At 46.2% G+C, this 25,862-nt stretch overlaps 2 protein-coding genes across 3 annotated transcripts; one reads left to right on the forward strand and one right to left on the reverse strand.

Annotated features, from left to right (window-relative positions):
• The first annotated feature begins 17,883 nt into the window (after positions 1-17,883).
• Positions 17,884-21,271, forward strand: LOC123449020 (receptor-like cytoplasmic kinase 176). Its single transcript, XM_045126082.1, has 6 exons — positions 17,884-18,155; positions 18,567-18,889; positions 18,988-19,123; positions 19,215-19,357; positions 19,459-19,582; positions 20,701-21,271. The coding sequence occupies exons 1-6, from the start codon at positions 18,086-18,088 to the stop codon at positions 21,021-21,023; spliced, it is 1,119 nt and encodes a 372-aa protein (XP_044982017.1). The 5' UTR covers positions 17,884-18,085; the 3' UTR covers positions 21,024-21,271.
• A 305-nt stretch (positions 21,272-21,576) lies between these two features.
• LOC123449021 lies at positions 21,577-25,063 on the reverse strand. Of its 2 annotated transcripts, none has more exons than XM_045126083.1 (4): positions 24,904-25,063; positions 23,970-24,237; positions 23,402-23,649; positions 21,577-22,324 (listed from the first exon to the last, which is right to left on the reverse strand). In XM_045126083.1, exons 2-4 carry the CDS (start codon positions 24,229-24,231, stop codon positions 21,926-21,928), a joined length of 909 nt encoding a protein of 302 aa, XP_044982018.1. In that variant the 5' UTR covers positions 24,232-24,237; positions 24,904-25,063; the 3' UTR covers positions 21,577-21,925. The 2 variants fall into 2 exon arrangements, with proteins under 2 accessions (XP_044982018.1, XP_044982019.1); XM_045126084.1 differs by lacking the exon at positions 24,904-25,063 and adding an exon at positions 24,490-24,795.
• Positions 25,064-25,862: the final 799 nt, after the last annotated feature.

Genomic DNA, 25,862 nt, shown 5'->3' on the forward strand with positions numbered 1-25,862 from the left:
GCGTGCCCACATTCTTCCGCGAGGCGGGGTCGTGCTTCATCTTGGACTGCCGCTCTTGGGGCGGCGGGTTCTGAGCGGGGTCGGCTCCTCGCTTCAGGGGCTGGTCCCGTCCTACGGCTACCTTTCGGGCTGCCTCCTCCCACGGACGGTGCTCTTCTTCGAGCAACACCTTCCTTGTTGCGTCCGCCTCGGCCCAGGCGGCCTGCTCCTTGGCAGCGGCATCATCCACCATCGTCGTCTGGTCGGCCTTGCTTGCCGAAACCTGATGAGTAAGGGTCTTCCGCTCAAGAAACAACAACAAAGCAAACAAAACAAAGGATGTGGTTGCTCACCCGACGATGATGGGAACCGGCCGTGTGCTGATGCTGGCCGGGGCGACTTGAGGCTTCTTCGAGCCACCACCACGCCCCCCAATGGGGGGTCCTACTGCGGCACACTTGCGAGCCGGCTTGGTGGTGACGGTCTGTTTGCCTTTCCGCCGCGCCCCTCCCTCATCCCCGACCGGCTCATGGGCGGCTCGGCGATGTCGTCTCCCTAGAGGGCTGGAGATGTCCTCTGGCTCTTCCAGGTCTTCCATGGCGACTACACCACACAATGGAGGTGATTCCTCGTCATCATCGGTCCAGTCAAGCAGTCCAAACGCAGGAAACTCACCAGCCGGCTCGGTTCCCTTCGACTCCGCCACTCCTTCGACCTCTTCGGAGCCCGCTGGACGGGGTTCCACCTCATCCACATCTTCGATCTCCTCAGGGTCGGACGCTTCCAGGTCGGTAGCTGACTCGCGATAGACTTGCACGCGTTCGAATACCTGACGGAGTAGCCGGCATCTGGCATCAGAAGCCGGATGGCATTCAAAAGAAAGCAGAAAGTACCACCATGATAAAGCTTACCATCGGGGCCGGATGGTCCTGGTCGTATGGGGTCATCCCGCATTCCACACGCCGCCTTCATCCATGGAGGCCGAGGAGATCAAGTTCACCCATTCTGCGACTTTGTCGGCTCACGAATTCTTCGTCATGAGCCGGCATGGGTCATGCCGGACGCTCATCTGACATATCAGATGCGGTCAGCACCGTAGAGGCAGAATCCGGTGTGCCACCATGGTGGCAAGCAGATCCTCGGTTGAAAGGCCTCGCGTCTTGCGAAGATCAAGGTGGGCGTAGATGAGCTTCACCTCTTCGATCGGCTTCGGCAAGGTGCTCTTCCAGTTCAGCTTTGCCGTCGGCGGTGCGATGGCGAAGGGCGGCAAGTTGATGTCGTCGTTCCGGGGATCTACGTTCTTCACGTAGAAGAACCCCTTCTGCCACTTCTTCACCGGATCCTGAAGAGGAAGCTTCAGAAGCCGGAGGCAGTCCCATGATGAACAAGGGCGGCGCCGCAGTCGGTCATCTTCATGTTGCCAGAGGCCCCGTGCGGCACCGACTATTGCTTGAAGAAGAATAGCCGGCACCACAGATCCAGGCGAGGCTCGATCCCCAGGAAACCCTCACATAGGGTAACAAAGACGGACAACTGGAGAATGGCATTCGCCGCAAGGTGGTGCGGCTGCAGGCCGAAGTGCACCAAGAAACGAAAGAAGAAATCTCTTGCTGGCAGCCCGAATCCGCGGGCAAAGATTTTGGCGAATACCACCACCTCGCCGCCTTGCGGGACTGGAGATCCTTCTCCCCCGGGGAGGCGCACGGTGATGAGCTCCGCGGGAGGCAGCATGCGGTGGTGGCGGAGGAACTCGATGTGTCCCTCACCGACGATGTTGCCCTCCCAAGCGCCTCGGGACTACGCTTTCTTGGCGGCGGCACGAGACATGTCCAAGGTGTGGCGTGAAGCACTGGAGCTGGACGGAGCGTCGGCGGCAAGAATACAAGCGGTGTCCTTTTCTCTCTCTCGCTTTGGGAAGGAAGAGGCATCAAAGCGAAGAGGGACGGGAGCGAATGGTCTCTTCGACCTCCCCGCCCTCCCATTTAAACCACGAACGAGATCGTGGGGAAGGGGATCCGGTGCGCACGATCCCCCATTCCTCCTAGGCTACACGGAGGCGTTAATGCGCCCAGGACTCCAACTGTCGCCTCATATCCACAGAGGATCCCCATGCGCGGGCCGATGCCTCGGCATGGCGGGCCCCGCCGTGCAGGCCCAGTCCTGTCGTGCGTGTGGTTTGTCAGGGCGCGTCACCGGAGGCCCGATGTCTGGCGCATTGCCACTTTAAATGGAGAAGCCGAGCCTTCTGGTGGAAGCCGATCGACTCCCCGCCCGGCCGTCTCCAGCACCTGGGCTCGCCAGCCGCGGGCTCCAACTCATGGTAAATGTTGCATGGGAAACACAAAATTTCCTACGCACACGAAGACCTATCATGGTGATGTTCATTTACGAGAGGGAGATCGGATCCACATACCCTTGTAGATCACTGAGCGGGAAGCGTTAAGAAACGCGGTTGATGTGTGGTACAGCTTCGTGATTCAAATCACCGTCGTCCCATGATCCGTTCCGATCTAGCGTCGAACGGACGACACCTCCGCGTTCAGCACACGTACAGCTCGATGACGATCTCCGCCTTCTTGATCTAGCAAGAGAGACGGGGAAGTAGATGAGTTCTCCAGAAGTCTGACGGTGCACCGGTGATGGTGATGATCTATTCCTGCAGAGCTCCGCCCGAGCTCCGGAGAAAACCGATCTACGGGAAGAACTAAGAAGTAGAGGTTTAGGGTTGCACGTGGCAAAGTAGTGTCTCAAAAACCCTAAAACATTTAGTATATATAGGAGGAGGGTAGGGGCTAGCCTTGAGGCTCAAGAGAGCCCCAAGGGCGTCGGACGAGAGAGGAGGAGGAGACTCCAACTCTAATTCGGTTTGGGAAGGAGGAGTCTCCTCCTTCCTTCCCACCTCCCTCTTTTGTTTCCTTTGGTTTTTTCCTTATAGACGACATAGCCCACTTGAGCTGGCCTCACCAGCCCACTAAGGGCTGATGCGCCACCCTTGGGCTATTAGGCTCACTCCTGGGTGGGTGCGCCCCTCCCTGTGAAAACCCGGAACCCATTCGTCACTCCCGATACACTGGCGGTAATGCCCGAAATCTTTCCGGAGACCAAATGAAACAATCCTATATATCAATCTTTGTTTCCGGACCATTCCGGAAACCCTCATGACGTCTGTGATCTCATACGGGACTCCGAACAACCTTCGGTCACCAACACCTATAACTCAACTATATCGAAATGTCACAGAACCTTAAGTGTGCACACCCTGCGGGTTCGAGAACTATGCAGACATGACCTGAGACACTCCCCAGTCAATATCCAATAGAGGGACCTCGATGTCAATATTGGATCCTACATATTCTACGAAGATCTTATCGGTTGAACCTCTATGCCAAGGATTCATATAATCCCGTATACCATTCCCTTTGTCCTTCGGTATGTTACTTGCCCGAGATTTGATCGTCTGTATCCCTATACCTATTTCAATCTCATTACCGGAAAGTCTCTTTACTTGTTCCGTAATACAAAATCCCGTAACTAACACTTGAGTCACATTGCTTGCAAGGCTTATATGTGATGCTGTATTACCGAGTGGGCCCCGAGATACCTTTGTGTCACACGGAGTGACAAATCCCAGTCTTGATCCATGCTAACTCAACGGACACCTTCGTAGATACCTGTAGAGCACCTTTATAGTCACCCAGTAACGTTGCAACGTTTGATACACACAAGGCATTCCTTTGGTGTCAGTGAGTTACATGATCTCATGGTCATAGGAATGAATACTTGACACACAGAAAACAATAGCAACAAAATGACACGATCACATGCTATGTTTATAGTTTGGTTCTTGTCCATCACATCACTCTCCTAATGATGTGATCCAGTCATCAAGTGACAACACTTGCATATGGTCAGAAAACCTTAACCATCCTTGATCAACTGGCTAGTCTACTAGAGGCTTACTAGGGACATTGTTTTGTCTTTATATCCACACATGTATTTATGCATTCATTCAATACAATTATAGCATGGATAATAAACGATTATCTTGAAACGGGAAATATAATAATAACTATTTTATCGTTGCCTCTAGAGCATATTTCCAATAGTCTCCCACTTGCACTAGAGTCAATAATCTAGTCTCACATTGCTATGCGATTTACATTTTAATGAATCTAACACCCATACAATTCTCGTGTTGATCATGCTTCGCTCGTGGAAGAGGTTTAGTCAGCGGATCTGCAATATTCAGACCCGTGAGCACTTTGCAAATATTTACGTCCTCTCCTTCGACGTAGTCATGGATGAGGTTGAAGCATCGTTTGATGTGTCTGGTCTTCTTGTGAAACCTTGGTTCCTTTGCTAGAGCAATGGCACCGGTGTTCTCATAGAATAGAGTTATTGGATTTAGTGCACTCGGCACAACTCCAAGATCCGTCATGAACTGCTTCATCCAGACACCCTCCTTAGCTGCCTCCGAGGCAGCCATGTACTCCGCTTCAGATGTAGAATCAGCTACAACACTTTGCTTGGAACTGCACTAGCTTACCGCACCCCCATTAAGAATAAATACGTATCCGGTTTGAGACTTAGAGTCATATGGATCAGTGTCAAAGCTTGCATCGACGTAACCCTTTACGACGAACTCTTCGTCACCTCCATAAACGAGAAACATTTCCTTGGTCCTTTTCAAGTACTTCAGGATATTCTTGACCGCTGTCCAGTGATCCACTCCTGGATTACTTTGAAACCTGCCTGCCATACTTATGGCCAGGCTGACGTCCGGTCTTGTGCACAACATTGCATACATGATATACCCTATGGCTGAACCATAGGGGACGAAACTCATCTTTTCTCTATCTTCCGCAGTTACTGGACACTGAGTCTTACTCAACTTTATACCTTGTAACACTGGCAAGAACCCCTTCTTGGACTGCTCCATTTTGAACTTCTTCAAAACTTTATCAAGGTATGTGCTTTGTGAAAATTCTATTAGGCGCCTCGATCTATCCCTATAGATCTTAATACCTAATATGTAAGCAGCTTCTCCTAGGTCTTTCATTGAAAAACATTTGTTCAAGTAATCCTTTACACTCTCTAAAAACTCCACATTGTTTGCAATCAGCAATATGTCATCCACATATAATATTAGAAACGCTACAGAGTTCCCACTCACTTTCTTGTAAATACAAGGTTCTCCAACAACTTGTATAAACCCAAATGCCTTGATCACCTCATCAAAGCGCTTATTCCAACTCTGAGATGCTTGCACCAGTCCATAAATGGATTGTTGGATCTTGCATACTTTGTTAGCATTCTTCGTATCGACAAAACCTTCGGGTTGCATCATATACAACTCTGCCTTAAGAAAACCATTAAGGAACGCCATTTTGACATCCATCTGCCATATTTCATAATCAAAAAATGCAGCTATTGCTAACATGATTCAGACGGACTTAAGCATCGCTACGGGTGAGAATGCCTCATTGTAGTCAACTCCTTGAACTTGTGAAATAACCCTTTGCCACAAGTCGAGCTTTATAAACGGTCACATTATAGTCCGCGTCTGTATTCTCTTAAAGATCCATTTGTTTTGAATAGCCTTGCAACCTTCAGGTAATAATTCCAAAGTCCGTACTTTGTTTTCATACATAGATCATATCTTGGACTTCATGGCCTCTAACCATTTGTTGAAATCCGAGCCCACCATTGCTTCTTCATAATTCGCAGGCTCATTATTGTCTAACAACATGATAGATAAGACAGGATTCCCATACCACTCAGGAGCAGTATGTGATCCTGTCGACCTGCGAGGTTCGACAGTAACTTGATCTGAAGCTTCATGATCATCATCATTAGCTTCCTCCTCAACCGGTGTTGCCTCGACAGAGATTTCTCTCTACCCTGCGCCACCATCTAGAGGGAGCAGAGGTTCCACAACCTCATCAAGTTCTATCTTCCTCCCACTCAATTCTTTCGAGAGAAACTCCTTCTCAAGAAAAGCTCCGTTCTTAGCAACAAAAACTTTGCCCTCGGATCTAAGATAGAAGGTGTACCCAACTGTCTCTTTTGGGTAACCTATGAAGACGCACTTTTCCACTTTGGGTTCCAGCTTTTCAAGCTGAAGCTTTTTGACATAAGCACCGCATCCCCAAACTTTAAGAAACGACAACTTTGGCCTCTTGCCATGCCATAACTCATATGGTGTCGTCTCAACGGATTTTGATGGTGCCCTATTTAAAGTGAATGCGGCTGTCTCTAATGCATAACCCCAAAACGATAATGGCAAATCGGTAAGAGACATCATAGATCGCACCATATCTAACAAAGTACGATTACGATGTTCGGACACACCATTACGCTGTGGTGTTCCACGCGGTGTCAACTGTGAAACGATTCCACATTGTCTTAAGTGAGCACCAAACTCGAAACTCAGATATTCACCCCCTCGATCAGATCATAGGAACTTGATCTTCTTGTTATGATGATTTTCAACTTCACTCTAAAATTGCTTGAACTTTTCAAACGTTTCAGACTTGTGTTTCATCAAGTAGATATATCCATACCTACTCAAATCATCAGTGAAGGTGAGAAACTAACGATATCCGTCGCGGGCCTCCACACTCATTGGACCGCACACATCAGTATGTATGATCTCCAACAAGTCACTTGCATGCTCCATTGTTCCGGAGAACGAAGTCTTAGTCATCTTGCCATGAGGCATGGTTCGCACGTGTCAAGTGATTCGAAATCAAGTGACTCCAAAAGCCCATCAGCATGGAGTTTCTTCATGCGCTTTATACCAATATGACATAAGCGGCAGTGCCACAAAAAAGTGGTGTTATAATTGTTAACTCTACATATTTTTGTCTCAATGTTATGTATATGTGTTTCATCACAATCAAGATTCAATATGAACAAACCCCTCACATTGGGTGCATGACCATAAAAGATATTACTCATAAAAATAGAACAACCATTATTCTCTGACTTAAATGAGTAACCGTCTCGCAATAAACAAGATCCAGATATAATGTTCATGCTTAACGCAGGCACTAAATAACAATTATTTAAGTTCATAACTAATCTTGATGGTAACTAAAGTGAGACTGTGCCGACGGTGATTGCATCAACCTTGGAACCATTTCCCACGCGCATCATCACTTCATCCTTCGCCGGCCTTCATTTATTTCGCAGTTCCTACTTCGAGTTGCAAATATGAGCAACAGAACTGGTATCAAATACCCATGCACTACTACGAGAGCTGGTGAGGTACACATCAATAACATGTATATCGCATATACCTGGTTTGGCGTTGGCCGCCTTCTTATCAGCCAAATACTTGGGGCAATTGCGCTTCCAGTGACCCATCCCCTTGCAATAATAGAACTTTGTTTCCGGCTTAGGTACAGCCTTGGGTTTCTTCGTCGGATTGGCAACAGTTTTGCCGCTCTTCTTGGAGTTACCCTTCTTGCCTTTGTCGTTTCTCTTGAAACCAGTGGTCTTATTGACCATCAACACTTGATGTTCTTTCCGGAGTTCTCACTCTGCGACTTTCAGCATCACGAATAACTCGCGGGGTGACTTGTTCATCCCTTGCATGTTATAGTTCAACACAAAGCTCTTATAGCTAGGTGGAAGTGATTGAAGAATTCTGTCAGTGATAGCCTCTTGCGGGAGTTCAATTCCCAGCTCGGCTAGACGGTTTGAGTACCCAGACATTTTGAGCACATGTTCACTAACAGACAAATTCTCCTCCATTTTGCAAGCATAGAATTTATCAAAGGTCTCATACCTTTCGATCCGGGCGTTCTTCTGAAAGATAAACTTCAACTCGTGGAACATCTCATATGCTTCATGACGTTCAAAGCGTCATTGAAGTCCCGGTTCTAAGCTATACAAGACTGCACATTGAACTACTGAGTAGTCCTCCTTACGTGCTTGCCAAGCATTCAAAACATCTTGATCAGACGTAGCGGGTGGTTCATCTCCTAGCGCAGCATCAAGGACATAATTATTTTTCCCAGCTTGTAGGATGAGCCTAAGATTATGAGCCCAGTCTACAAAGTTGCTACCATCATCTTTTAGCTTAGCTTTCTCTAGGAACGTATTGAAATTCAGGGTTGCTACTGCGTGAGCCATTGATCTACAACATAAAATATTGTAAAGTGGACTTAGACTATGTTCAAGACAATTAGAGTTTAACTAATCAAATTACTAATAAAATCCCACTCAAATAGACATCCCTCTAGTTAATTGAGTGTGGCATGATCCAAATTCACTAACTCAAGTCCGATCATCACGTGAGTTGAGTGTAGTTTCAGTTGTAAACATCTCTATGCTAATCATATCAACTATACGATTCATGCTCGACCTTTTGGTATCTTGTGTTCTGAGGCCATGTCTGCACATGCTAGGATCGTCAAGTTTAACCCGAGTGTTCCGCGTGTGCAACTGTTTTGCACCCGTTGCATGTGAACGTTGAGTCTATCACACCCGATCATCACGTGGTGTCTCGAAACGACGAACTTTCGCAATGGTGCACTATTGGGGAGAACACAATTTTATCTTGAAATTTAGTGATGGATCACCTTATAATGCTACCGTCGTTCTAAGCAAGATAAGGTGCATAAAAGGATTAATATCACATGCAATTCATAAGTGACATGATATGGCCATGATCTTGTGCTTCTTGATCTCCATCACCAAAGCACCAGCATGATCTTCATCGTAACCGGCGCCACACCATGATCTCCATCATCGTGCCGCCATCGAGGTTGTTGTGCTATCTATGCTATTACTACTAAAGCTACAACCTAGCAATATAGTAAACGCATCTGCAAACACAAACGTTAGTTTAAAGACAACCCTATGGCTCCTGTCGGTTGCCGTAGCATCGACGTGCAAGTCGATATTAACTATTATAACATGATCATCTCATACATCCAATATATCACATCATGTCTTTAGCCATATCACATCACAAGCATACCCTGCAAAAACAAGTTAGACGTCCTCTAATTTGTTGTTGCATGTTTTACGTGGCTGCTATGGGTATCTAGTATGATCGCATCTTACTTACGCAAAACCACAACGGAGATGTGCAAATTGCTATTGAACCTCTCTCCAACGACCGCCTCGGTCAAATCCAATTCAACTAAAGTTGAATAAACAGGCACCCGCCAGTCATCTTTATGCAACGAGTTGCATGTTAGTCGATGAAACCGGTCTCTCGTAAGCGTATGAGTAATGTTGGTCCGGGCCGCTTCAATCTAACAATACCGTCGAATTGAGAAAAGACTAAAGAGGGCAGAAAATTGAACATCAACACCCACAAAAACTTTTGTGGTCTACTCGAGATTACATCTTACGCATGAACCTACCTTATGATACCACTGATGGGAAACGTTGCATGGGAAACAAAAAAATTCCTACACACACAAAGACCTATCATGGTGATGTTCATCTACGAGAGGGAGATCGGATCCACATACCCTTGTAGATCGCTAACCGGGAAGCGTTAAGAAATGCGGATTATGTAGTGGTGCAGCTTCGTGATTCAAATCACCGTCGTCCCATGATCCGTTCCAATCTAGCGCCGAACGGACGACACCTCCGCGTTCAGCACACGTACAGCTCGATGATGATCTCCGCCTTCTTGATCCAGCAGGAGAGACGGGAAAGTAGATGAGTTCTCCGGCAGCGTGATGGCGCGCCGGTGATGGTGATGATCTATTCCTGCAGGGCTCCGTCTGAGCTCCGCAGAAAACCGGTCTAGAGGAAGAACTACGAAGTAGAGGTTTAGGGTTGCACGTGGCAAAGTTGTGTCTCAAAAACCCTAAAACCTTTAGTATATATAAGCAGAGGGGAGGGGCTATCCTTGAGGCTCAAGAGATCCCCAAGGGCGCCGGGCGAGAGAGGAGGGGGAGACTCCAACTCCAATTCGGTTTGGGAAGGAGGAGTCCCCTCCTTCCTTCCCACACCCCTCTTTTTTTCCTTTCGTTTTTTCCTTCTAGCCGACACAGCCCACTAGGGCTGGCCTCGCCAGCCCACTAAGGGCTGGTGCGCCACCCTTGGGCTATTAGGCTCACTCCCGGGTGGGTGGGCCCCTCCCGGTGAAAACCCGGAACCCATTCGTCACTCCCGGTACACTGTTGGTAATGCCTGAAATCTTTCTGGAGACCAAATTAAACAATCTTATATATCAATCTTTGTTTTCGGACCATTCCGGAAACCCTCGTGATGTCTGTGATCTCATACGGGACTCCGAACAACCTTCGGTCACCAACACCTATACCTCAACTATATCGAAACGTCACCGAACCTTAAGTGTGCAGACCCTGCGGGTTCGAGAACTATGCAGACATGACCTGGGACACTCCCTGGTCAATATCCAACAGCAGGACCTGGATGTCCATATTGGATCCTACATATTCTACGAAGATCTTATCGGTTGAACCTCTGTGCCAAGGATTCATATAAATGTCGTATACCATTCCCTTTGTCCTTCGGTATGTTGCTTGCCCGAGATTTGATCGTCGGTATCCCTATACCTATTTCAATCTCATTACTGGCAAGTCTCTTTACTCATTCCGTAATACAAGATCTCGTGACTAACACTTGAGTCACATTGCTTGCAAGGCTTATATGTGATGTTGTATTACTGAGTGGGCCCCGAGATACCTCTTCGTCACACGGAGTGACAAATCCCAGTCTTGATCCATGCTAACTCAACGGACACCTTCGGAGATACCTGTAGAGCGCCTTTATAGTCACCCAGTAACGTTGCGACGTTTGATACACATAAGGCATTCCTCCGGTGTCAATGAGTTACATGATCTCATGGTCATAGTAATGAATACTTGACACGCAGAAAACAATACCAACAAAATGAGATGATCACATGCTACGTTTATAATTTGGGTCTTGTCCATCACATCATTCTCCTATTGATGTGATCCAGTCATCAAGTGACAACACTTACATATGGTCAGAAAACCTTAACCATCCTTGATCAACTAGCTAGTCTACTAGAGGCTTACTAGGGACATTGTTTTGTCTATATATCCACACATGTATTTATGCTTTCATTCAATAAAATTATAGCATGGATAATAAACGATTATCTTGAAAGAAGAAATATAATAATAACTATTTCATCATTACCTGTAGAGCATATTTCCAACACCCATGACCCACGAACAGGATACTCAAGCCGGCGAGGCCCTTCGCCTTGAGCCGGCGGACCTTCCCTGCTTTAGGGACTACTGACGGGGGCATAACCCTGGGGTAGGCTCACCAAGCCTACTCCTCCACACTTCGGTGTAAAGTGTGGCGGAAGCTTTCTCTATGCCGACTCCTCCTGGCCGGCTGCACAACACCCGCTGGCTAGGAGCACTGCTGTCGCTAGCTGCCAGCCGGCTAAGGGGCACCTGTCACCTGAATCCCTATGTTGTGACGGGGGCCTTCGATTAAAGCTGAAAGTACCTAAGCTCGGGTACACTAAGGAGGAATATGCATGGCTACAGTGGTGGCGGTCGTAAAACTGACCGGTGTCGGCTACGATCCGTCAACCGTGTACAATACCCGCACGCCACCACCCATTCCATTACATGTCCCGCACGTGGATAGAGTGGAGGCGGTCGTACCACTGGCCAGCGCCGGATCCCGCAAGAAGACGGCCAATGTACCGCTCGTGCCCTGCGTCGGGAGCATGCACCAATCCAGTGGGTCAGCCGGCGGGTCCCAGAGCCTGATGGGACCTCGCAGCCAGCGAGCCCCACAAGCAACAAGACCGATCAATAAAGGGCATGTTGGCCAGCCGGAGAGGTTGCCAGCTGGTCCCCCACATGTACCTTTTATCCATTTTGTAGGCTGGGGGTTCGATTATAAAGCCCCCTGGACCCCTCCATGCAGAGGGTCGGCCATTCTTACGCACCCACACACTCATACAGGAGAGGCAGATAGCGAGCCGGCTGCTCCATATTCCTCCTCCGTCGAACAGCTCAAGGAGCACATTGTAGTTCTCTTGGTTCATCAACCACTCCGACAGGACTAGGGGTATTATCTCCCACGAAGAGCCCTGAACCTGGGTACATCGTGCGTCTTCCATTGCTAGTTACCAATCTCGTTCCCGGATCCCGTCGGTGTCACTTTGGTCCGAACCACTCTCGATAAGCCTACCCATGGCATCTGTCGTGAGAAAACGACGACAGATCATCACCATGGATAGGTCTTTCGTGTGCGTAGGAAATATTTTGTTTCCCATGCAACATTCTCCATCAACCTTCTCCTCCTCCAAAACAGTCAAAGAAGGAGTCAACTAGACTCGCTCCGCAAAGTACAGTGGAAGACTTGGCTGACCCTCATCGACTAGGACATCCTGGCAGTAAAACCAGGAGTACTGCCAACCCTTCACAGAATTGGGGAAGGACATTTGGGGGAAACTACTCTTCCCTCTAGTTTGTATGCTTAAGCCCCTGCAAAGATGCACAACGTTCGTCTCCCCCCCCCCCGATTGAGAAGACTTTTTCACCGCTTCACTCGGCATGTAAACAAGTGTTTGAACAGTCCCCAATGCGGATGGCATACGAGGAAGTTCTCACATGAAGACACAAAAGCAGGTAAATACGAGACGACGTTGGGGGGAAGATGGTGAAGTTGTGTACCAAAGAAATCAAGAAACGCGCTGAAGAAGGGATGCGGGGGCACAGAGAAACCTCTCTCCACGTGAGTGACGAGGAGCACTCGCTTGTCTCCTCACGAAGCGGGCTCCCGCTCGCCCTCTTCCGGAAGTCGCCAGCTACCCAAAGCCACGAGCCCCTCGCTCCAGCAAACGACCTTTGGAGACGTGGGATGACATCCAGTCGCCCTAGATCCAGCCCGACAAAAGTACTCCGACACTCGACGAGGACCTGCGCGAGCCCTTCTTGGCTTGCTCGACTTTCGTCGTCGCATCCTTCGCCATATCACATAGTAAGGCGGTCGAGGCAGGTGATGGCTGGGGGTGTTGTGGAGCTCTCGAGTGCAGCAACGGAGAGTGAGAGGGCAAGGGAAAGTTCCAAAATTGAGAGTGGGATTCTCTCCTCCTTCGGTCCTGGCCCCTTTTATACGCTGCCCGAGGGTATCTCCATCGAACAATCCGTCTTCAAGGAGGGGATCCACAGGATCCTTGGGACAGTGTACCTGCAACACGATAGTGACATCTCAGGCACGGGAATCAAGGCGCCTCGCCACTTCCCCTACTCCCCACGACGCCTCTGTTTCCACTCCCTCTAGCGCGCTCCCACGATTCAAAAATCATGAAAACTCCGCCGCACTTGCGTCCTGAATGGATTCTGCACCTATGGCTCACAACAGAGTGGGTCGGACATCCCATGACTCGTCCTTCCACGGGACATCAATCACTCGGATAGGCGTAAAGGTGACCAGGTCACCCTTACCATGGTTCGATTGGAATCTGTCCTAACTACTGCTGGACATTCGGAGCTCCGGGCTCACATTCATATGAACCATCAACCCGTCTCTGATGACCCACAAGTATAGGGGATCTATCGTAGTCCTTTCTGTAAGTAAGAGTGTCAAACCCAATGAAGAGCAGAAGGAAATGAAAAGCGGTTTTCGGTAAGGTATTTTCTGCAAGCACTGAAATTATCGGTAATAGATAGTTTTGTGGTAAGGTAATTTGTAATGGGTAGCAAGTAAAAAATGTAACAAAGGTGCAGCAAGGTGTCCCAATCCTTTTTGTAGCAAAGTACAAGCTTGGACAAACTCTTATATAAAGCAAAGCGCTCCCGAGGACACATGAAATTTCTGTCAAGCTAGTTTTCATCATGCTCATATGATTTCGCGTTAGTTACTTTGATAATTTGATATGTCGGTGGACCGGTGCTTGGGTGCTGCCCTTACTTGGACGAACATCTCACTTATGATTAACCTCTCTCACAAGCATCCACAACTACAAAAGAAGAATTAAGATAAATCTAACCATACCATGAAACATATGGATCTAAATCAGCCCCTTACGAAGCAACGCATAAACTAGGGTTTAAGCTTCTGTCACTCTAGCAACCCATCATCTACTTATTACTTCCCAATGCCTTCCCCTAGGTACAAATAATGGTGAAGTGTCATGTAGTCGACGTTCACATGACACCACTAGAGGAGAGACAACATACATCTCATCAAAATATCGAACGAATACCAAATTCACATGATTACTTATAGCAAGACTTATCCCATATCCTCGGGAACAAACGTAACTACTCACAAAGCATATTCATGTTCATAATCAGAGGAGTATTAATAATCATTAAGGATCTAAACATACGATCTTCCACCAAGTAAACCAACTAGCATCAACTACAAGGAGTAATCAACACTACTAGCAACCCACAGGTACCAATCTGAGGTTTTGAAACAAAGATCGGATACAAGAGACGAACTAGGGTTCGGAGAGGAGATGGTGCTAATGAAGATGTTGATGGATATTGACCCTCTCTCGATGAGAGGATCGTTGGTGATGATGATGGCTTCGATTTCCCCCTCCGGGAGGGAAGTTTCCCGAGCAGAATAGCTCCGCCGGAGCTCTAGATTGGTTCTACCGAAGATTCGCCTCAAGACGGCGGAGCTTCGTCTCGAAAGTCCTGATATGATTTTTTCCAGGTCAAAACCCTTCATATAGCAGAAGATGGGCACCGGAGGCCTGCCAGGGGGCCCACAAGCCTGTAGGGCGCGCCCGGGGGGTAGGTCGCGCCCCTGGCTTGTGGCCACCTGGTGGGTCCCCTGGTATATTTCTTTCGCCCAATATTTTTTATATATTCCATAATAATTCTGTGTAAGTTTTCAGGACTTTTGGAGTTGTGCAGAATCAGTCTCTCAGATTTGCTCCTTTTCTAGTCCAGAATTCCAGCTGCCGGCATTCTCCCTCTTCATGTAAGCCTTATAAAATAAGAGAGAAAAAGCATAAGTATTGTACCATAATGTGTATTAACAACTCATAATGCAATAAATATCGATATAAAAGCATGATGCCAAATGCACGTTTCAGTCTCCCTGAGAGATAAACAATTGCTACCGACTGTAGGCATGCGGACATGCTCGAACACTCGGAATATTTCACTCCTGAACCCGTAGTAGCTTACTCAGAGTCCGAGTGAAACAACCCCGAGCTGCATCACCGGCGTCTCCGAGACACCGAGGACAGTAATAAGTGTCTTTCACTCGACGAGTAAAACCTCAACCAGTTTGGGGGCTATTGATGGGGTTGTCCATTAGGGATAGGGCCATGGACATGCATTCCAGGGTCTACCTAGGACTCCACACAGTCATCAAGGCTATCGATGCAGTCTCAAACTTACTCGGGCGAACAGATTCTCATTCGGATGCACAAGGCCACTCACACCATCTTCGGTCAGTCGGGCATGCTCCGACACTCGGACTAAAGCAAGGTGTGGACGATGAAGAAGCTGCAATGACAAGAGACTTACGCTATCACGTAAAGTACAATGAAGACCGGCGTTACGAGTAACATCGGAGTTAAAGCTGTTGTTACTAGTAACTTCCATAGTTATTAACATTAACTCACCCTTATAATGGCGCTCGGCCGGTCGTGACGTACTCTATATAAGCCGCACCCGAGCTCCTGGACAAGGGTTGATCATTCTCTATTCTCACACCCTCATAAGCAAACACTAGCCTCCGGGCTCGAGACGTAGGGTCTTTACCACTTTCGAGTGGGCCCCAAACTCGTACATCTGAGTGTGACCACTACGGCGTAGCTAGGCTTCCCCCATTCGTACCCCTGGTACTATTGTCAGGTTCATTTCCATGACACATACATCCATCCCTATGAAGACACACGGGTACATCATATCTTTACGAGTACCTTTTAAAGACGGAGCCGACATATCATCTTGAGATTTACGAGATAATGCGAGCATCAGGATTTAAACCCTGATGACTGGATATACCACTGTCCTTTAACCATCCAATCCAATTACACGTTGATTCGCGTACTAAGCATTAGTTGCAGCGAAGAATAAACATGCATAGGACGTACTCCCTCCGTCCGTGAAAGACTGTACATATAAAGATTTACACATAAATCAAGAGGAACCTTCATGGCATAAGTAATGTTCAAAAGTAGCATACTTAGGCTGGTTGTAATGGGTAGTGTCATATACTAGTATCATGCATATGGTACTAGTGTATGATACCGCATTCGTAATGCATAGTATCATACTCCCTCCGTACCTAAATATAAGTATTTTAAGATATTTCATTAGATGTCTACATACGGAGCAAAATGAATGAACCTATACTTTAAAATATGTCTATATACATCCGTATGTAGTCCATTAGTTGGACCTCTAGAAAGACTTATATTTAGGAACGGAGGGAGTATATTAGTATCATAGGATAGTTCATTTATTGTCATGCAAGACACATAGTAGCACATCATTTAATATGATACAGTATCATGATATGATACTTAACCCTCTTTTTCTTCATTTAATCCTATGACATCTCATCGAAATTGCCTAGTTGGCATGCATGATACTACATATGATACTCTCATTACGGACAGGCTTATGTGTACATGCAACCATTGAGAGAAGAAGATTAAATACCGGTTGCTGCATGCAGTATTTAAGGTTAGGCATGCAACCAATGACTAGAGCACAAGTTGCTACAGGACTTATACCAGTAAAATTAGAGGCTAAGGCTGGTTGTAATGGGTAGTATCATATACTAGTATCATGTATATGATACTAGTGTATGATACTACATCCCTAATGCATAGTATCATATGTTAGTATCATAATGTAGTTCATCTATTGTCATGCAAGACACATAGTAGTACATCATTTAATATGATACGGTATCATGATATGATACTCAATCATATTTTTCTTTATTTAATTCTATGTCACCTCATCAAAAGTGCTTAGTTGACATGCATGATATTACCTATGATACTACTATTACGGGCAGCCTAAGTACATTGGGGGTGTAAATATGCACTCTTTGTGGGAAAAAATTCTAGTACTGTACAGTTTTTGGTGGACGGAGGGAGCACGAAGGCATGGGTATAAACGTACTGGTGTATAGGGCATGCACGTAGTTTTAGGTCGTTAATTTAACTACTTAATAATGTATTATATGTAGTTTCTAAATATGTAACTTTTATTGCATATAATATATATTTAGCTAGTTAAATTGATAATTTAGAACTACGCGCATGTCCTATACACTTGGACGGAGGTAGTACTAGAAGTTTTTGGCGGACGGAGGGAGCACGAAGGCATGGGTATAAGCGTAGTGAAAGCCGCTGCAAATTTATGTGATCGACAGGAGAAGAAGCGCTGCCAACCACCGGCCCGTTGATGCTGACATGCAGTTATGCACGTTGGCCTGTTGCACAGCGGAAGGCAGGTCGGCCATGCAATCTCCATCGCGTGCTTTAGTTTACAAAACGTGAAAGAGAAAACGTTGTACTAAATCGGGGATAAATTAACATGGATCGAAGGCGAGCGCTACATTTGCTTGGACTGATAATCACGCCCCGTTGAAATGTTAAACGGGAAACGTCAACATAATCCCCGAAGGAGGCCGGCGATAACGATACGGTGTCAGGTGTGATGTGCAGGTACGAGTTCAAAAAGGCTGTGCTGAATAGGCCAGCCACCGTGGTGCTATCACGTCCCGTCGAACGAACTATGAAGTACTATTATTATTCTCCTTATATTGGTGACATGGAAGTTTAGTCCGGTCTAAATTTTGCAAGAAACCAAATGAATCACATGGACGCAGGCGGAGAGAGGAGGAGAAAAGCCTTTGTCGTTCATTGATGAGGCGACTAGCCCGCCCGGACCCACGCCACGGCTCTCACCGTCACCAGTCACCACCCTCGCCCAAACGGAGGCAGCAATGATAGATCCTCCAACCCAACCTAGCAGGCAGGCAGGCAGGCAGAGAAGAAGGGAAAGAATGACACCGCTATCGCCAAGCCAACCCCAGTCCTAGCCCCAGCCCCCAAGCCACAGCAGACAGACTCCAGCCAGCCTCGTGGCTCCGGTTGGACTGGCCGGTACCGTTGCCGCTCCTGATGGGGAACTGCGCCGGCGTGCAGGGGAACGCCGAGATCAACCCGACCTTCAGTGCTCCCAACACCTCAGGTACCCCACCACTCTACTCTACTCCACTTCGCTTCGCATCGCTTCTTGGTTGGTTGCATCGGCCTTCCAGGCCCCGTTCTGGCAGTCTGGGCTAGTGATTTGGTCCTGCTAATTATCCGGAGTAAGGAACGAGCGTTTCTTCTCTGGTTGGAATGTTTGGAACAAGAGTCCAACTTCAGCTGGTTGATTCTGCACGATTTAGTTTTCCGCTTTGGTCTTCATGGAATGGATGGCCAATATAAATAGTGAGCAAAATTGCACGATTTTACCAAGCGTGATGCGCATATGGTTTGCCCAAGCGAATAAGTAGGGTGAATTTTGCTCCCAGAATGACAGCGGGATTGATATCTTCTTCAAGATAGCGTGAGTTTTACCAGCGAAGTAACCGCGGCCGCTTGCTTTGCGATCCAGGTAACAATTCCAAGAGCAGCAGCAGTAATGCGACTGACACCAGCACTTTTGGCAAGAGTTCTTCGTCGTCGGTGCCGCCGACTCCCCGGAGCGAGAAGGAGATCTTGCAGTCGTCCAACCTCCGCAAGTTCACCTTCAGTGAGCTGAAAAGTTGCACGAGGAACTTCCGGACTGACAGCCTGCTCGGGGAGGGGGGCTTCGGCTCCGTCTTCAAGGGGTGGATCGATGAGCGCACGTTTACGCCCGTCAAGCCCGGCACCGGGATGATCGTCGCGGTGAAGAAGCTCAAGCTGGACAGTTTCCAGGGGCACAAGGAATGGCTGGTTGGTCACTACTCCTGACCTTGTTGCACTTCCTCTTGTGCCTGTTTGAGCTGGAGGTTTAGTGGTTTTAATTTGTTTCTGCAAACAATATCTTGCAGGCTGAGGTCAATTACCTGGGGCAACTATCACACCCCAATCTTGTGAAGCTCATCGGGTATTGCTTGGAGGACGAGCAGCGGCTTCTTGTTTACGAGTTCATGCCGAGGGGTAGCTTGGAGCACCATCTTTTCAGGAGTGAGTTTCTCAAATACAGCATTATCTTGTGTACGATATGTTCCATTCGTGCTGTTGGAAATGGGTGAGTGACAGTGCAATCGTACCGCAGGAGCTCCACATTTCCAGCCCCTCTCATGGAATTTGCGGATGAAGGTTGCTCTTGAGGCTGCCAGGGGACTTGCTTTCCTGCATAGTGATGAGGCTAAAGTTATATACCGTGATTTCAAGACCTCTAATGTCCTTCTTGACTCGGTGGGCATGCAAATTCAGTCTCTTATCTATACACTAAGTGGAAATACAAGGAGCTCTGGTCTAAAGATTTGATTTTGTTGCCCTTCTTTGACTGAATACAGGAATATAATGCAAAACTCTCTGATTTTGGCTTGGCAAAAGATGGCCCGAGTGGCGATAAAAGTCATGTTTCTACTAGGGTCATGGGGACTCAAGGATATGCTGCGCCTGAATATCTCGCAACAGGTAATCTTCCGAACATGCCTTACCAGCTTATCTGTTACAACCATATTGTTCCTCTACTATTTTCATGTATCTTAGTGACATGGATAAAAGGGGGCATTCATTGACCGTGCTTGAAAACGGCAAATGAAGTTCTATTATTTTCTAGCATTATCTTCTTAAGATGGTTGTGGTTCAATGTTCAAGACAGCATTGCTGGCAAGACACGGTTTCCGTACTTTATATTGATGATGCAATGCACTGCTAACAGGATTTTTTGAAGGAAAATAATCTTCGTAGCAAGACATTGATGCTTCATGGCGTGCATCAGTGCATGCCATATCCTTTTTTAAGAGACATAAGCAACTAACACTAGCGTATCTGTTGGATTCACTTGGTTTTATATGGCATGGTTCTTCGTTGTGCTTAGATGCGCCTTTTATTTAAAGGGGTGTGATTCTCTATAGCAGTGAGGGCGTATAAAATAATCATTTAGCAGCGAAGTGGCTCACCAGGCAAGAGCCACGAAGCAAAGCATGTCTGAACAATCCATTTTAGATTGACGATTGTTGTTTCATCCATGTGATGCCTATGATTACCAATTTTAATTATGGGGGATGATGCACGACACCCTGTAAAAGGCAAAACATTGAGGCAAGCCATCATGCTAGTTGAAAACTTGAATCGGTACTTTATGCTTTCCACGCCTTTGGTTAGTGGAGAAAGGATGACTAGATACTCAGCTGGTCTCATGCACAAACTGCCTAAAAAATTCAGATTATTGTGGTTAGTTAAACACTTAAGACTACGTCTTCGTTCTACATTCAAGTTAGCACACAAATTCCTTTGATCACTATAAATTGCTCCGTCCGGTTCTATAATCCAATATGCACATGCTGTAATGGTAAAAAGTCAATGATGATTTACATGTGTATGACTAATCTTGGCTAGTTGATAGTTACATCTTCGATGCACTCATGTCAGCACACAAATTCTTTCTCGTTCCTATAATTAAATTGCCTCATCTTGTTCTTTACTCTAAAATTCTGCACATGTTGTAATGGTGAAAGTCAATGGTGGTTTGCATAAATCTGACTGGTACAAACTTACATGATTTTCCTCCATATTGTTATTATATGCAGGCCACTTGACCACGAAGAGTGATGTCTACACCTATGGTGTTGTTCTTCTAGAGTTGCTGACCGGGCAACGTGCTCTAGACAAGAACCGCCCGCCTGGACAGCATAACCTGGTGGAGTGGGCAAGACCTTACATCAACAGCAAGAGGAGGGTCATCCATGTCCTGGACCCACGGTTGGGGTCACAATATTCGCTTCCCGCGGCGCAGAAGGCGGCGGCGCTCGCGATGCAGTGCCTATCAATGGATGCCCGGTGCAGGCCGGACATGGACCAGGTCGTGACCGTGCTGCAAAAGCTTCCGGAGGTGAAGAAAACATACAAGTAGGGGAAGGTTGCTGGTTCCATGTGTACTCATTTACCTCTGTGGAGCATCGCCCACTCCTTGTAAGCAACACTTCAGGGAGTAGAAACAGTGAAGAGATGCCGGGCTTGAGGGGAAGACTGCTAGCTTTTGAATCTGTCAAGAGAATGTAGAATATATGTCTGCCATGTGTACAGCTAGCTATTAGCCTGTTACTCTGCTGTCAGCCTGACGCCTGTTTTATATATTTGCAGCACATCGGCTTTGTAAAACAAGTTGGGAAACAGTTTTGTGTCTTGGTCTTGAAGCACCCTCACGCAGTGCGTGTTAATGCCGAGAGCCATGTCAGAGAAACTCTTACTCTGCGCGAGACATGAAACAAATTAAGTTGTTAGTTTGCCGCCTTGGTACATCGACGCACCTCCAGTTTTTGTCATTCGAAACCATAAACAATTCAAGAACTAGAAACAAAGATAATTACGCGTCAATAAAAAGTCTCCTTTATCGAAAAAATGAAGTGTTCACATTGCTTTGATGATAATATTTCACTGCAAGACATGAGTTGATACCAGATAACTGAGATAAAAAATATGATATAAGAATAGAAACCCAAAGTCTAGCCAACACCCACATAGTGTTCCCCTTTTTCCTCGACAGAATTACGAATCCAAAGGAACACTGGTGAGGTTGCAAAGCACAAACAGCTACATGTGCAAGAGTTGAGAATTGGAGAATTTTAGGTCTACTGAAGAATGATCAACGCTTGAATAAATACCGGTACATAATCGCAAAACAGGTTTTACAAGTGTTTACATTCAAAGGCGGCTGGAACTAAGCTTCTAAAGAAATTTACTTTAAACTTTCCACGGAAAGATAAGCCCAGCTGAAGTGAGGCCAAAATGGCTGACTGTTCAACCAAGCCATCTTCAGAATCTACGTCCGCCAGAGTTATAAGCACGACCTCCAGGGTATTGGCCACGGTGCTCAAAACCAAGATCTCGACCTTGGCCCCCACCATGGAACTCTGGGTAATCTGGCCGCTCCCCAAAGGATTCATACCGACCAGATGCATAACCCCGATGAGCCTCTCCATAAGAACCTCGAGACGAAGCAGCAGCAGGAGGAGGTGTGTCTGCAGCTGCTGGAGGATAGCCACGTGGTTCCCTAGGCACAACATTATTTGCATAATTGCTTATGCTGGCCTTTTGGTATTGCTGTTGGCGTTCCAGAGACTCTTTGCGCAGGAATTCTTCTCGATAGGTTGTCTGGCGAGCTCGAAGTGCCAATAGTTTCTCATGGTACTGTGCATTTATTTCGTTCAATCTCTGCAGACAGACATGAGACACATGTAAAATAGCAGTTGTCTTTGATATTAATAATAGTGTATGATGCTAGACTCTATGAATCAGCGACAGATGCTGCAGCATTATCCACAGCATGATGGCCAATCTGACTTCGACATGCTGTAATTGGGGCAACATTGACAAGTATGATTGTAGTTGAGGTAACATTACTGCAACAAGTTCCATTGTTTAGATCTTTAAAAGTTGCCATAGGAAAGGCATATAAAAGATGATTTAAAAGTTGCCATAGGAAAGGCATATATAAGAGGATCCACCATGAGCTGTGGGGTATGCAATTTTAACACAGGCACAAAAATCTTCGATTGACTAATTCCTTAAACAACAAAACCAAGCACTAAGATAAATCTAGGCGGACGAATAGAGTAAACCAATGGAAACATGAATAAGCTATAGATGTGCAAGGGGGGAGATCCCCATTTCAATATCTAAGTATTGCAAGCTTTTCTTGGTATTAAATCCTATACTGGTTGCTGGAGCTTGCATGTTCTCTGCAGTTACATTGCAAGATGTGGGTTGTTCACGTCAGATGACTAATATGGATTAATGTGGGTGTGTACTGGTATTGGCAAGCAAAATGAGAATGTACATAGAAACTGACAAGTCTATGCACATAACTAAGAACAAGGGGAGAAGATATCTACTATACTCCCTCCGTTTCTAAATATAGGTCTTTTTAGAGATTTCAATGTGGACTAGATACGGATGTATATAGAGGATTTTAGAGTGAGATTCACCCATTTTGCTAGGTATGTAGTCCATATTGAAATCTTCTAAAAAGACTTATATTTAGGAACGGAGGGAGTAGTTTCTAAGTAGCAACATAAAACTATCCATTTCCGAACATCTAGGTGTGTGATTGTTACTCAAAAGGCATATGATATAAATCCTCTCATGAAATGGAGAAGTACTTCCTGTGAATAGTAAGACAATATCAATGACTGATATCAGGAAGGTAAAAAGCGATCTGCATGCCTAGTTAATCTACTCTTGGCAGGTAGGAAGGACAAGGCAGAATCATGCAATGCTATTTGAACATACCTCCCTGTGCCTGGTATTTTCAGCATCCTCTGCATCATTTAGTTCCTTGGATAGGACCACAATGTCTTCACGAAAACTCTGCTCTAAACTTTCAAATGTACGAGGAAGATTATAGTCATCGTGCCTTGCTTCAATCTTATCGGTATGAGTCTGGTCCCTCAATTCCTTTCTTGGTTGCTTTTCTAGACCAACCTTCAGATCAGATGGTTGTCCATCATAAAAGGATCGTTTACCCTCAGCATTTTGACCTACATCAGGATCGGTCAGTGCAAAAGCACAGAAGTGTTACCAAGATGCAAGACGTAATATTTTCTAGCACATTCTCACACATACTGCCAGTTTACCATGCTAGCTACACAACCACTAATATGTCCAAAGTTTCCCGGAAAAATGCTAATCTGTCCAATGTGTAGGGTGCACCTATATAAACAAGTTATGCCACCAAAAAAGTTGACATCTTGGATTTTTCAACAGATGAAGCAAGTTATTCCAAAATGAAACAGGCACATGGGCACACACACGCATACAGCAGACATGAAACTAACTAGTGGTAGTACATACTACGTACCCTCATTATATGCATATGGTGAAATCTGATTCGGGATATTCGGTCCACCCCTGTCCCATTGGCTCTGTCTCGCCTTCTGGGCGGTATACTGGTTCTCCCCAGCAGCTTGCCCAGGATCTCTTCCAGGGTAACTATTATCAGGGAGTTGTTGAACCCTTTGCTGAGCCTGGTAGTGATGCAACTGGGAAGAAGCCATGGAATTGATGTTAGGATCCCCGTATCGCCCCTGTCCCTGTCCCTGCTCCTGTCCCTGTCGCCTCATTCTAACCTGAATGTGCAAGATACAAAAGCAACAACGTTGGTAATAAATTGTGAAAATTATTTTAACAATTGAACAGTCAAATTATCAAGCTAGGCCAAATGAATGCATCATCAGTTAAGGTTTTACTACGCCAAACTAACTAACATTCAAACAGATCAAAGCCACCACATTATGATTCCAATAACAACGTTTGCACATAGGTATGCAACTTTATAACACCACCAGAATCAGCAAATACTACCACAGTAAAGCACGAACCTATATTAAAATCATCGTCATGAAGAACAACCACCAACAAACCGGCAACACAGGGCGCAAATTTCCAAGTGTAATAAGCTTCTCGGTGCCACAGATCTCGGCGCTGTTTTCCAGCTTTCACTGGAGAGCACCTAAGGAGCAGACCACCGCTAGCAGTTGAGAAGGGGAAGATGATTACAGACGGTCCAGTGAGCCGTGACAGCATCCGAGTCTCGGTCCCGCACCACCGAAAAGAAATTTGTTTTAACAGCCAGGCTAGGTCGAGAAACCCTAATTTCGCAGCGATCAGATATATGCGCAGGCGCAGCACCGCAGGTCGCCCGATTCCCCCGTCTACTGGGAGGGCAGATAAAAAGAATGAGAAAGGAGACGTAAGAAAGCAGGCGCAACTAAAGAGCCCGCCTTGCGGCTTACCTTGGCAGTGGCAGCGGCGACAGAGGAGGCCACGAAGGCGGTGGCGGCGGCGGTGGCGCTCACGGCGGCGTGGGAGACGGTGGGGTGGGGGGACGGCAGATGTGGGGATGGGCCGGTGGGGAGGGACTGGGAACCGAGCCTGGAACCAGGCAAGCGCACGCTGTGGCGGCCCAATATGTCTAAGGCTGCAGTCTGTGATAGAACAAATATCCTGGGGTACTGGTTCACGGCAAAACCGACTTTTGGTTCACGAAAAGTAATAAAATTCCCTAAAAAAGGAAAATTAATAAAAATCAGCAGGTATTAGTTCAGTAAAAAACAGGATTTTGGTTTTTATAGATTAAAAAATCGTAAATTCAAACAATACTGCAGGTTTAAAGAGAATTTCAAAAAAATAAAAATCATAAAATTTAAAAACTATTAGCAGATTTAAAGAATATTCATAAATTTGGAAAAACATGAATTTGAAAGTGTCCATGAAATTTAAAAATGTTGTCTAAATTAAAAATATGAATTTTTAAAAAATATTCAAAAGTTTGAAAAATAAAAATGAACGAAAATAGGGGGAAATAAAAAGGAACAAAAAACGAGTTAAAACCCCAGAAAAAAACCTAGAAAAATCGGACCGAAAGGTTTTGGAAGCTTCCTAAACCAATTTATGACACTTTGTACCGAATGAGCACTATATGGAACAAGGTAGAGGTATGCTAAACTATGTACCAAATGAGCACTACATGGACAAGGCAAGGATATGCACTCTGTACCAAATGAATAGTATTTGACGCCTTAAGTGTTGGATAGAATATTCACATATCCTGTCATGAAATTATCTTTTTCCTTTTTTAACAATGGGTAGCGATGTGAAGGTCTAGAAGTTGGCATTCAAAGCAAAAAAGTTACAATGTTGCAACTCAAAAAACATACACAATGTTGCATAAAGGATCCTGAAAATAAGCTGG

Source organism: Hordeum vulgare, chromosome 4H, assembly GCF_904849725.1.
Source record: "Hordeum vulgare subsp. vulgare chromosome 4H, MorexV3_pseudomolecules_assembly, whole genome shotgun sequence".
NCBI lineage: Eukaryota > Viridiplantae > Streptophyta > Magnoliopsida > Poales > Poaceae > Hordeum > Hordeum vulgare.